Below are 13823 nucleotides of genomic sequence, written 5' to 3'. Positions count from 1 at the left end.
TGTCTAGACTCTGCAGTACACGGTATCATTTGAAAGCTTTACAGAAACATTTTAGTATTTATTATTTTTGCTTTATCAGGCAATCTATAAGATGGTTTCTTCTGTGATGAAGATGCCGGAGGACGAGTCCACTCCGGAGAAGAGGACAGATAAGATTTTCCGACAGATGGACACCAATAACGATGGTAAAAATGAATCCAGTTATTGCTAGTACAGCTATTTATTTATTTATTTATTTATTGACTGCTTTTGAATTACAACCTTGTATCTCCAAAACAGTAGCCTTTTTTAGGAGAACCTTCTAAACTCTTAATGGAAGTCAATGTAAAAAGATTTTTTTCAAGGCCATTTTGGAGCATTTCTATTGGCCCGTTCATCAGTTCACAGTGTAAATAACAATAACAATGGTCCGATTTCACATTTTATCAAAAAGTGAAAAACAACCAAAATGGAGATGCAAGGTAAGAGACCAATGCAAAAGTATCAACTGCATTGTAAATGAATGAGGCGTGTATATAAATCCCTGTCTGCTCGTTGCCATTAAAGATCTGTTTGACATGACCGTGTCACGCTTTGCTGTTGCAGGCAAAATTTCTCTGGAGGAGTTTATCAAAGGCGCCAGGAGTGACCCCTCTATTGTCCGCCTTTTGCAGTGTGACCCCAGCAGTGCCAGCCAGTTCTGAGCTTCTGCCAGTCTCTGAGCTTCTCCCCGCTCTCACAGCACGTTCTAATAGTGTTTGTTTGAGTCTGAAGTGCACACAGTAAGTGTTCATGTAACTGTGTAGGAGTTTTATCACTGTAGTCAGTATGAGAATCACTGTTCCTTCACAGCGTTTCACTGAACCTGGCATCTGGCTCGGTAGTAGGGACCAGTCTGTGAATATGAATATGAAGAGGGTTCGTTGAGCTCGGTCATCAGTGCTAGTATCACTGAATAATGCTTTAGAGTCCCATGTGTTACGGAATGAGAAATGTGGTGTTGTGTATTTTTTCTGTACTCGTTTTAATGGTTAATGGAAAAATAAGGGGGGGGAGAGCATGTGTTTAGTAAAAAATAAAAAAGCAGCACTGCTGAGGACTATTATGTTCATTTTGCTGAGCAGTGAAGGTGTGCATGGCCAGGTATAAGACCTGCGGGTTCAATTTTAAGTGGAGAATGATCTCAGTCTTGCTTTTATTTTAGCTGGACTCTGTTTGTTTGTTTTTATTAATTAATTCAAGTATTTTATCAAGTTTCTGCTTGAGGAAATGCATACCCTCTGTACCCTTTGTACCCTTAAGCTTTCTACCACTGGACTGCATGGACGATGGTCAGTGTGCGTCTGTGATTGGCTGTTCTTTTATAAAGGCGATGGATTTATCCTGTTCGTGGTTCTGCATTTTGTCAGACGCTTTATGCTTACAGTCTTGCTGTTGCATGTATTTCTGACCACGTTTTTATAGGAATGTTGTGGTGATGGAAAAGGACCGTACTGATGTCCTTGTTTTGTATTCTTTGCCATTATTGTTGTTAATGGTGCCCACTATAAAATACAGTGAAGTTCAATGTGAATGCCTTTTTACTTTTTCTTATAACCCCTCTACTTTCACTCGGAGTGTCATATAATATAAACTATATTACTCTGCCATCTACCTTTTCCTCCATCTGTGCCACAGACTGCATGTGTTCCTGCAATCCTGTCAAGATAGCCCATTACAGTAATGTAAATTACACATATGGGATGTTATCATTTTCCATTCACATCACCATAGAAACCATGGCTTGTCATACGATGCAACTTGACGGAGATACTCATGGGGATGCTTCTGACCTCACGACCAGCCTTTTCCCCAAGCGTGGTCATTAGCACGCCATCAGGAACATGTCGAGCTGAGTGTTACAGGAATCTCCCCTGAGAGTTCTCGGCCGTTAAGTAAACACATCTCATTAAAGAGAAAGAATAAAGGAAAATCGAGGAGGAATTGGGATCATAAACATAACATTTAAAATCCTTCCATGACAGTTATGGCCTTGGCACCGGAGCGGAGCATGAAACTCACTAACCTTGACATTCTTTGTTCTGAAACACTGTTCCTGGTTATAACAGATGTCTTGCAGTATTTATAAAGGAAACTGTAAATGTGAGGATACTACGATGGCTCTGGAGTGTAACTGTGATAATTCTCCTTTTGTTTCCATTAAAAAACGTTGTGCTTCCTTTTTGGGTTGAAATTATGGTTGCAAGTGTTTTTATTACAAGTCTTACAAGCATGACCTCTGTGTTTAACAGAGTCAGAGTCCTCAATTACTAAAAGAAAGACTCGTTTTGACATTTGGATTATGAAATCATAGGAAAACAAGACATTTCTTTTGTATTTTTTAACACAATTAAACATATGAACATATTTGCTCGTCAATTGAACAATACTGAGAGGTGGAGGTAATGTACCTAAACACCTACAACTGAAGAAATTCAGTGAAGGAACTGAAGGAAAAAGTTAGGACACCCCCACATTTATCACTACTTAACATGCCTAAAATTAGAATCTGGTGCAGAACATCAGCTGCAGATGATTAGAACATGGTTAGAGAAGATTCTGGAGGAGTCTGTCTTATTTAAATCTCAGACGTTTAGTCTGATTTGCTCTTGATTGTTGAAGTGACTGGTGAAGATCACCGTGGACATCCAAAGAGCTCTCTGAGGCCTTCAGAAACACTTAGAAATCAGCCGTTCCACTGTCCGCTAAATCATTTATAAGTGCAACAACTGCCAACATCAGCAGGTCAGACTGTCCTAGCAAGTTCAGCCTAAGAGCAGATCACAAGATCCATGAAGAAGACTCAAACAATCCTAAAGTGTCATCACGTGATCTACTATAGGAAAGTCTGCAGAGTTAGGCACTGGTGCTGGGGACCCGGCACTTTCCTCCGAGCATGTCGGCTGCCTGGCAGTTCAAAAATAGGCGGTGGCTGGCTTAGCATGTGTCGGATGAGGCAAGTGTTAAATCCTTACACTCCTAATGTTGGGAGTGTTGCTAGTGCTAGGGGGAGCTACATTCAGGCAGTACTAAACTGTGAGGGGGAAATTATAAAAAAACATCAGGCAGAGACTGTAGACACAGGCACAGACAGTCATTGTTTTGACTTTCAAAAAATCATACTAACTCATTTTACAGGAGATGGTACTTTTAGGCCGTGTTTCCTATGTTTTCATTCACCCCCAGATAGCTCTTTTTTAGACGATGTGACAAGAGATGAATGTTCTGCCCATATGGCTCTGCAAAATGTGATGGTTGTGAAGAGCCTTTCTGTTCCCTGAGGATTATGCAGCTGCATGCATTCCCCGAGCTACCAGCAGCACGCCGTATAAACAGTTGCTTATCATGCTGCTTAATTAGCCAAGGTGCAATGTTGAATGCATCCTGCCTGCAGCTCCTCAGGTATTTGATTCCCTGATAATGGCAAGAGGGGGAGGAGAGGTGGGATATCGACTGGGCTGCCCCCTTCAAACAAGCCTGAGGAGCAGGAGTGCTCACACTGCGAATAGAGACAGGAGGAGCTGTGTGTGGAATTGATGAAGCACAAATTGAACAAGATAGTAACAATAAATAGAACTGGAGCAAATTTCCACCTCGGCCTCTGCTGATTGGCACACAGCCGTGAGCCATGTCCAACTCTCAGTGGCTGGAAACTAGTGCTACAGTGATGGGAGATCACTGTGAACTGGAAGCTCACTGGACTTGAACATGTTTGAATGGGGGACTCACTCAGCGTGTTTCTGCGTGCCTCACTGTTGACATGCTAACGAAGTGTTACGAAAAAAAATCCATGGCCCTTTCTTACATGATACAGTAACAGTTTAACACTGCAATACATGTCATCCACAGTTACCAGTCATTCCACATCATCAGTGAGACATAGAGAAACATCGCCACCTAGCAGCAGGGCTTGAAGCTGCAATCTAAAATCAGAAGGAGCTTTGCCAGTTTACATGTTAATGTTGAATAATAAGAAGTGTGGGAATTTAGTGGTTTAAAAGAAGTACAGTAGAGGTAGAAGTACACCCTTTTAAAAAAGATGTTCCTTGAGGGTTCTTTATATAAAGGGCAATGGTGATACTGACTGACACCTTGCATAAATATATAAACAAATATATGTAATAAAAATATGTGCTATTCAGTAATACTATTCTATTGTAATAGAGAAACATTGCCACCTAGCAGCAGGGCTTGAAGCTGCAGTCTAAATAGAAATCTGTGGCCTTGCATGGCTCTGTTAGACAAATACAATAAATGTGATCAAAATATACCATCTCCATCTTCCATTTTTTTCTCCATATTCCAGTTTTATACATTATTTGAACCTATTCTTTGAAATGTGCCAATTCTATTAACCAATGGACCAATAGAAATAACTCTAAAGTGACATGGAATATATATTTTTTTACATTGTCAGTGACTGAAAAGCACCGGTAATGGGCATAAACCTATTGATTGAACCCCTTAACTTATCAGAAGGCTTCCATTTCACTCCTGTAACATCAGAAATCATCAAATGAAATGAAATGTAGCTTTACAAAATCCGTAATCAGTAAGAGGACCGGAGATCAACAACCTTAGAGCCCCAGTGAGCAGCCAAAGGTGACAGTGGCAAGCAAAAACTTCCCAAAGAAACCTTGGGAAGAACCAAGACTCATGTCCTCTGATCAGAACTACTTATATAAATTATTGATGAAAGTCACCGCATAAGACTATTTTCCATGTTAATGTTGAATAATAAGCCTTAGGATGTAATAAGTGTGGGAATTTCAGAGGTTATAAGAAGTACACCCTTTAAAAACAAGGTTCTTAATGGGTTCTTTAAGTAAAGGCTATGGTGATACCGATTGACACCTTGCATAAATATGAACAAATATGTAATAAAGGAAATGGATGAAAATATGATATACATGCTCTTCAGTAATTCTATTTATTCCCAGTTATTCAATGACTAATATCAGTTTCATAGAAACACAGGCATCACAATGACTTCTCTGCAGACACCTCTTCTCTTCCAAAGATAAAGCTGTTTAATACTTTCCAGAAAGCATTCATCCATCATTTCAGCGCAATTTAATGAAAGCTCCCAATGCACCAGCTTATTCCATCATCTGAAAGCGCTCCTCTAATGGGACAGCTTCTTAAGGCTTCAGTGCTTCGGGGGATTCTGATGAATGTATCTGCTGAAACTGGGCTGTTGAACTGGCACAGTTGGCTGCCGTTGTAATGTAAGCTGCCTTTTGAATTTCTTCACACCCGCTGCCTTCAGTTACATATTCTGTCCCTGCCAACTGGTAGCTAACACAGCATATCAGTGACCTAAGGACAGAAGAAATACGAGAGTTTACGGTGTTCCGCGTTTGCAAATAGGACTTTAGTATTCACATTAATGACAAGAAGACAAGAAACCCATATTCACCAGTTGTGTTGGACACTGATGGAATTTGACCTCCGCCTTTTAACCCATCCGTGCAGTGAACATATACACAGTGATAGTGAGTACACATGCCCGGAGGGGTGGGCACCCGGGGAGCAGAGAGGGTGAAAGGTCTTGCTCAAAGGCCCAACAGTGGCAGCTTGCCGAGCCGCTGAGCCACCAATGCTGTTACAAAGCTTTTTCTCCCCGAATCAAGGCCTGGTCTTTCTTGTTACATACTTACCCTTATACTGATGAGGAAAGAGATTTGACAAAGAGCCTGACTCTGTTTTGGCCATCTGGGAAAACTAGTTCAATATTCAGACATATTGAATATGCCTTAACATATTTAAGTTGAAGTGAGTTGTAATATAAAGTGTCACTTTGGTGAAAAATGCTTAGATGCAGTTTTACAACCCTGTTATTTTGCCCCACACTAGTTACTGAGCATTCTCTGCTCTTTAGCACTGGTTGCTCTGATTGCAGGCTAAAGTAAAAAGCCATGCATCACTCATACTATTCAAACTCCAGGAGCAGCATCTCAGTATAGGTTCTTTTTATGGCTCTATAAACAGCTACAGTTTTCAATCTCCAAAAAGAATTTAATTGAAAGAACAATTTATTACAAACAAAAACAAGGAAGCAGACATATTTACAGCTGTATTTTATTTATAAAAAAAAATACAAAATATTAAAAAAAAAAAAAAAAAAGGTTTCCATAGGAAAGCAGTATGAATCGCAATCCCATCTCTTTCATATCCATTTTCAAACGCATCGTCATAATTAATGGTTTGTTACTTAGCAATAATTATTATTAACTTGCTTAACAACAACAACAAAAAATAACTTTGTTTAATAGGAGAACCAAAGGAGGAATGTTTTCAGTTCTTGTGTGCAGGTTAGATCTGAGAACTCATAGTGAAGCATTTCCATGTCCCCTTAAAGTTTAATCAAAGTGGTCCATTGTAGTGGTTGAAATGCATTCAGACAGCTCAACATGAATAGCTTAAAAGGGAAGGATGTTTAAGAGTGTTTCCACAGCAGAAGACCCTCATCTAACATAACACTTATTGCTCTCTCCCATTCTCCTGTCAAGTAACTGGCATCAAATATTATAATATAGGTACAAAATATAGGAAGTAATGACATTTAAAAAGAAAAAGAAAAAAAAAATCTGAAAAAGTCAACATGTGCGTCTACAACATTACGGGAGTACGCACCATGGATCTGGCACAGGTAAGAGCAGACACAGTGCTTTATCATGCACAATGTGTATCTACTGGCACAAATAACCCTCATAACACAGTGAGTTTCAGTCATTATTGAAGAACCAGGTTTGTTTTGACTTGATGAATGGCTATTATCTGTACCAAATCTATGGTAAGGTGGCAACTCAGAGCACACGGGTGGCGCATGGCTTAGCAGGCAGCTCCAGGCTACTTTCACGCCCGCAGTGGGATGGCATGTTGCCAGGGCACTGCTCCTCCGTTAGAGCCGGCATCCCCTGGGCATGGATCTGCTGCATGCACTGCCTAAAAGCGAGAGAGAGGGGGCAAACACGTCGCTCAGTACACAGCATTTAAAAATTATACTTCTGCAACCTTTTATTTACACACAGGAAGACCTACTGAGGAGAAAGAGGCCCTCTGAATATGCCAAGTTTTCCAAAAAAAAAAAAAAAAAAAAACTAAGTCAGAAAACGGGCTCTCACCATGCTGCTCGGGACATGATGTAATGGATGTCTGGTTTCTGAAAGCCGTTGAAGGTAGAGGAGGCAGCCACTGTGTAAGCGCCCATGTTTTCAAACAGCAGCCAGTCTCCCACCTGCATGTCAGGCAAGGAACACTGCTCCACAATGCGGTCCAGTCCGTCACAGGTAGGCCCCCAAATACTGCATGGGTACATGCGTTCGTCCGGCTTGGGCTTCTACAAAGTAATGCCAAACAGCGGCATCAGCAATACGTTCAATGAAACAATTGGAAAGATTAAGTGTTCTACAGAATAACAACAATATATACATACCTTGTGCAGAACAGGCATCACATGTGCATGATCATAGAGGATGCAGTTGAAAGATCCATAAACCCCATCATTTACATAGTACATGAGGGTTCGGTCACTGGTCCCTTCGTCTTCCTCTGCAAGTTAGAATAAAAAAAAAGGAACAAATCGTTAACGTTCTGTTTTGTCTGAAATGTTTTATCATAGAAAACTTCAGAAATGGTTCTTACCATCTGAGCCAGACTGCTCCTTCATGATGACCTTTTTGGCGATAATGTTGACAGCTAGTGTGTATGCAGAGGCAACATAGTATCGGCCAGGCTCAGCAATGATCTTCACACCAGAGTCTGCAGGAAAGTACTTATCCAGTGCAGGGTTGATCACAGAAGTAATCTAAGAAACAAAAGATGAAAAACAAACATTTAAAATCTTAACTGAGGTTTGCATTTTTATTAAAATGGAAGGGGAAGGGCGTGAAAACATACATCCTCAAACTTCAGCTTGGAATCATCAGAGCCAGGGAAGCCACCGCCGATATCCAGTAGGGTCATGTTGTAGCCCAATTCAGCCTATGAGACAAAGTAAAGATCAGTAAATTTCACTGTTGCAGTGGCGAAAGTACTAATTTGCACCATCAGATGTGTCCACACTCACCCCCATGTCAAAGACGCAACGGGCATCTGAGATGGCCTGACTGTAAGTCTCTGGGTCAGTGCAGCCACTGCCTACGTGAAAGCTGACTCCGATGACATCCAAACCCAGCTCCTGCGCCCGCTCCAGAAGCAGCCTGCTGCTCTTCAGCGTAGCTCCGAACTTGACACTCAGTCTGCACACTGCCTTAGAGTCATCAGTAGCAATACGCAGCACCAGCCTGCAAAGATAGCCAACCTGGGTTACAGACTAAAAACAAAAAAACGTTATAGGCCTGAGATAACCAAGGATGGTGTCAAGCTACTTACTTTGCATTGTCATGGCAACGAGCCACCTTCATAAGCTCCACTTCACTGTCAAAGGTCATCATTTGCACCCCATGGGCAGAGGCATACTTGATCTGGGACACTTGCTTACAGGGGTTGGCATAAATGATCCTGCTGGGGTCCACTCCCAGAGACTGTACAATCTGGATCTCAGTCTACAAGGAGATAAGAGTTGTGTCAGTTACTACTTTTTTGTACATCCCTGAAGAAATGAAGCTGTTACCTTGACAGACAAGTTGTGGGAAATAGGATGAACATTACGAAGAAACAAACCTTGCTTGCACAGTCAAAGCCTGCTCCCAAAGACGCCAGCGTCTTCACGACAGCCCTGCTGTCATTGCATTTGACTGCATAGAAAGGTGTGACACGAGGCAGGACCCGGGCCCACCTAAGGTGCTTCTTAAGGACATCCCCCAGGTCTGCCACATAGAAGGCATCCTTGTCATCCTGCAGCACCAAGGAAAGTGGGGTCAGAATGGAGAAGACAACACCCAGTAGCAAGTTCACATCACACGACACCACCATTCATAATTGTTTAACACGCAGAGTAAACTCACAGAAAGGGATGACTCATTGATCTTCTGCTCAACGATGTCCCGTGCACAGAATCCCTCCTCCAAGAAGGTGAAGTCAAAGTCGGCGGGAGCGATGGTGTTCATGGTCACAATTCAAGAATTGATAGCAAAGGAAAACTGCAGAAAAGAGGAGCAGGGCGTTACAAAACACACTCTCTGGGACCCCCCCACCCCAACTACAGTCATTATCTGTTTATGACAAGCACGGCCTTGTATGCAAGAAGCCACGTCAAAGCTGGCCCTTATCTTCTTGGGAGTAACAGCTGCATATTGTACAACGACTATTCCCTGATAAAAGCACATTTATGAGCTATTCCACAAGGCCAAATAGACCTACACAATCAACAGAACAATTTATGCAAAACTTATCGCTGGCAGTTAGCCATAAACAGCTACTGCGCATTCATTCAGTACATTTATTGTACTCGTTAGCTTGAGCTGCACAGACACTTTACATTTATTGGTCTGTGAAAGTGTCCCACATTGACATAATTTGTGAGGTCTTATAAATCTAATGCAGTGGTGTATCTGCTCTTCTTTTTTGCTTTATTGTGCTGCTGTAATGTGTGGCTTTCCCCCCTGGGATTATCTGTGATCTTTAACTAATTGGCTGATGTAAGGAAACTGAACTGCATTTCTAAAGCTCAAATGTTGCATAATTATTTCATTTCCTGCTGTTCTGTGATACAAAATCATACTCACTTGGATAGAAAGAGATGGAATTATAAAATGTCTAAGGCCAGGCGAGTTCAGAGCACCCAAGGCGGCTCCCCAGTGAAGTTGAATCCTTTTAGATAAGCCTCGAGGCCAGGGCCAGCGTAGCCAGTGTGCGCTTTTCTCAAGCGAGTAGTCTGCAGGAAGAGAGCACGGTGAGTGACAGAGGTCATTATTTGAAACGGATTTATTCAGAAATGCCATAAATTATTCATTTAAATAGGACTTACTACTACTTGTACTACAACCAGCAATAATAATAATAATAATAATAATAATAAGTCTAGAAGAATGACTTGAATCAGAAAGAAAATGACACTTTTTATTCCTTCATTAAGCAAGACCACCCACATTTGGCTGACTACAGAGTCAAAGAAAGGCCGGCTGGTGTGTCCCCCCTCTAAGGGGCGCTAGAGTGCAGTTGCCCAGCCTGAGATTAAACACTCAGGCAGCCAGATTACAATCTACAATCTAACGGGACTCGTGAAAAAGCATGTGGCACAGATCGGGTCATGTCCTGTTCATTGATTTGGGGGTCTGTAGAAGAAAGCCCTCCAAATTCAGCTGCTGAAGCTGCTTCTAGTCAACTTCCAGCTACAGCTCAGTGCCGGCGACATGGTTCCTGTCCAGCGACCGGCCACGTGGATCGAGGACGTGTATTTCAGCCCAAGCGAAAGCAGGCTAGCTGGACATTTTCAGCCAGTCAGCTAATGAGAAGGCCGTTTATTCAGTACTGACTACTAATTCATGCTGAAAAGTGTGAATCTCTCATTATGTCCCATATTAATACAGGCCTCAGCGCTGGCAGTCCAACTTGATCAGCTTCCCGAAGCTAGCTAAGCTAGCTACCAACCAAATGCGGCGTTACTGCCGAGCTGAAGGAGGAATAACGACAGCTGGGGTGATAGATTTTCTCATAAAACGAGTTGTTTGACGTTTAAGCTGTAGGAAGTCAAACAAACTCCAAGCTAAGACAGCTAAGCTAGCTAATGCTCGTCCAACCCCGCCGCCACGCAGCGCCTTCAATGAATGGACCCGCCGCTAACATGGCTAAGCTAGCTAGCTGCTAGCTAACTTCGTCGCAGTGCTAAGACAACCCGGCTTCTCTGCCCCGCAGAGCGTCGCGTAAAGAGCTGGAAATCCGTCTCACGTACCTTAAAAAGCATTTACAAAGACTTTTCCCATTAGACCAGGATCCTGGAAATGAAAAACGGTGGGTCTTTTTACGCTGGCGTGCGCTCCGCTCCTCACCGGCAGCTCAGAGGTGAATGAAGCCGGCTGCGCGGCCGCTGCTACCATATATAGTTCAGGCGTTTCCACGGCAACACGCCAGCTGAAACCGGCCTTTGCCTCCGTGTGCAAACCGGTTTGGGCTTGTTATCGGCTTCGCCTCGGGTTGGGTGAGCGCCCAAGAAAAGTTAGCACCTCTTACACACGAAAGGGGGTAAAAGACGAGTTAGGAAGGATAAGCCTATATTGTCCATATCAGGGCATTTGCTTTGTGGCTTCACACACACACACACACACACACACACAATAAGACATAAGAGCCTCAGTCTCTAATCAAATCCAACAAAATAAATACAAATAAATATTTTAACAATGTTAAAATTATTATTTAATGTTAAACACACACTATTTAACTGCATAATCAATTTAAGTCCAATAAAATATATAACAAGTATATATATAAAAATTAATAAACTCATAGAGATGTTGGTATGTTATATCTCACTATTAAATATACACATTTAATGTAATATAGAAAATGTAAACATTTAAATAAGGTAAAATGTTTAAAAATGTGGCCCTTGGTACCCTATAGTGTCTATCAGAAGGGCTTTTTAGATTTATTATAAAATAAATGTGCCTAAGTGCAATAAAATATATAATATATACAAATTAATAAACTCATAGAAATGTTGGTATGTTATATGTCACTATTAAATATACACATTTAACGTAATATAGAAAATGTAAACATTTAAACAAGGAAAAATGTTTAAAAATGTGGCCCTTGGTACCCTATAGTGTCTATCAGAAAGGCTTTTTAGATTTATTATAAATGTTATTGTAAATGTGCCTAAGTGCAATAAAATATATAATATATACAAATTAATACATCATAGGTTTATCTAATTATTAAAAATACATGCTTAACTTAATATAGAAAAGGAAAAAAGTAATACATTTAAAGAAATTGATTTGTTGAAAGTGTGGCCCTTGGTAATGTCTATCAGAAGGGATTTTCAGATTTGTTAATAAGTAAATGTGCCTCAGTGGAATAAAATATATAATATATAAAAATGAAGAAATCATAGTTATATGTGATTGTTAGATATACACATTTAAAATTATGCACAAATATACACAAATTTAAACTTCTAGATAGTGAAAAAAAAATTGATTGTGTGATAAGAGTTGTTGAAAATGTGGCCCTTCGTACCCTAAAGTGTCTATCAGAAGGGCTTTCAGATTTGTGAAATGTGAAAGGTTTGGATGTTTAGTTGTACTTTAAAAAGGAATTAGTCTGACTTTCTTATTGAAATAAACTCTACTGTCAATTTGCTGATGTGGCTTCATGGTTGTTGCAAAACACACTCGCACAACAATAAGACAAAGCACCGTTAATGTCCAAAAAGTGTATTTGAAGGGTTTGAAAAATCAGCTGTAATCCAGAGAGGAATTCTCCTGATTTTATTAATAAACCTTTGTCAATTTCAGAACATTTCATTATGTGGCTTCAAATGTGGGTTGCAAAACAACCCAAAACACACTCATGACAATAAGACAAGGCAACTTCAATGTCTAATTAAGTGCAATAGAATTTATCAGAATAAAATGTTGATATTTAATATATTGAATATATATTAAACATGATTATTAAGCCACAAACACACAGAATATATGCAAATATAAACATTAAATAAGGGAACCTAACCTGAGAGAGTTAATAAGATGATGTGACAGGTTTCAAAGTGCTTTTGTACCTTTAAGTCTGTTTTCAGCACTTTTGCATAATGCTTTGGTTCAGATGTAAACAATGTCTTTCGGAGTGGTTTGATGTGAAATGGTGCACTGTAAACCTACCAATTTCTTTATAGTGGTGGTGAACAGGGCTGCAATGTTGACAACACAAATACAGACCTTTTTTTACTATCCAAAATAACCAGTGAAGCAACACGTGTCTTCTGAGGTTTATTATATAATGTTGACAACACAATAGTGGTGAATAAGAAAAAAAAACTTGACTTTGGCTGCTTTGCCTTATAATGGCCTGCATGTACCTGCTCCTTTAAATAGATTTTAAAAAGTACATTTTAGGCCAAAATATTAACTCAAAACTACCAGATGATAAAATGGTCTTAAGCATCAGATGTATGTATAACTATTTCATGTAATAACTTGGCATTAAATGCTTAGATGTCTGGTTCGCAATTCTGACTTGATGAACTTCTCTAGATTCTCCAATTTCTCATCACGTCACTCTAAATGACATTGTTCACAAACCTAACAACTCTGGAAAATCTGGATTGCTCTTTAACAGTTCTGACCCTTACAGTTACATTGGCCCAATTCACCCCTGGCTTTAACTTTGTATCTCAGTGTAAAGTAAAGGTGTGAACGAGGTCTATTAACTTGGTTTACATACACACCAAAGCCCATTTTTAAATATCTCTGGCAGATATTTAACATGACTGGTATATCTTCTCTGAAATCTAAAGGATCTTGAAAAGGCCAGTTTAGGCCTAATTAGGCCTAGGATAGACTGACAAAGACCTTAGTCAGACTATGAAAATGACTATAGCTACGAAACATGCTGTTTACATCATCACAGTTAGTAGTACCAGCATGTTAACAAACTTGTTGCGATCCGATCACTTAAACCACTTTTCGAAGTGATCAGGGATATGGCCTATGACAGTCTACCTCTGCTGCACAATGTTATTTATTTCTCCTAAAGCAAATGAAAGAGCTTCATATGGATTTGCTTATTAGCCAATGATGTGACTCAGATGCAGATGGACTACAGGACTGGAGTTGAGAAATACTGGAATAGAGTTTTTTTTTCTAATTGTCTCATTACATCATTGGTCATAATGTGTCATATGTGTTTTTGTT

General features: G+C 40.3%; 2 protein-coding genes across 2 annotated transcripts in view; one reads left to right on the top strand and one right to left on the bottom strand.

The window, feature by feature from the left end:
* The window catches only part of LOC140564069 (hippocalcin-like protein 1), a 36808-nt gene extending 34596 nt beyond the window's left edge, over window positions 1-2212 (top strand). The window contains exons 3-4 of the mRNA XM_072689144.1: window positions 80-185; window positions 586-2212. Of these exons, the coding sequence (XP_072545245.1) occupies window positions 80-185; window positions 586-683 (204 nt within the window). The 3' untranslated portion in view covers window positions 684-2212. The remainder of the gene's footprint in view (window positions 1-79; window positions 186-585) is intronic.
* Window positions 2213-6073: 3861 nt separating this feature from the next.
* Window positions 6074-10984, bottom strand: odc1 (ornithine decarboxylase 1). Its single transcript, XM_072690287.1, has 11 exons — window positions 10856-10984; window positions 9690-9838; window positions 8970-9104; window positions 8686-8859; window positions 8395-8567; window positions 8090-8306; window positions 7921-8004; window positions 7666-7828; window positions 7457-7572; window positions 7146-7360; window positions 6074-6966 (listed from the first exon to the last, which is right to left on the bottom strand). The coding sequence occupies exons 3-11, from the start codon at window positions 9069-9071 to the stop codon at window positions 6828-6830; spliced, it is 1383 nt and encodes a 460-aa protein (XP_072546388.1). The 5' UTR covers window positions 9072-9104; window positions 9690-9838; window positions 10856-10984; the 3' UTR covers window positions 6074-6827.
* Between the last annotated feature and the right edge of the window lie 2839 nt (window positions 10985-13823).

This window comes from Salminus brasiliensis, chromosome 10 (assembly GCF_030463535.1).
Source record: "Salminus brasiliensis chromosome 10, fSalBra1.hap2, whole genome shotgun sequence".
Lineage (NCBI taxonomy): Eukaryota > Metazoa > Chordata > Actinopteri > Characiformes > Bryconidae > Salminus > Salminus brasiliensis.
This window is presented reverse-complemented; position numbering and strand designations above follow the sequence as displayed.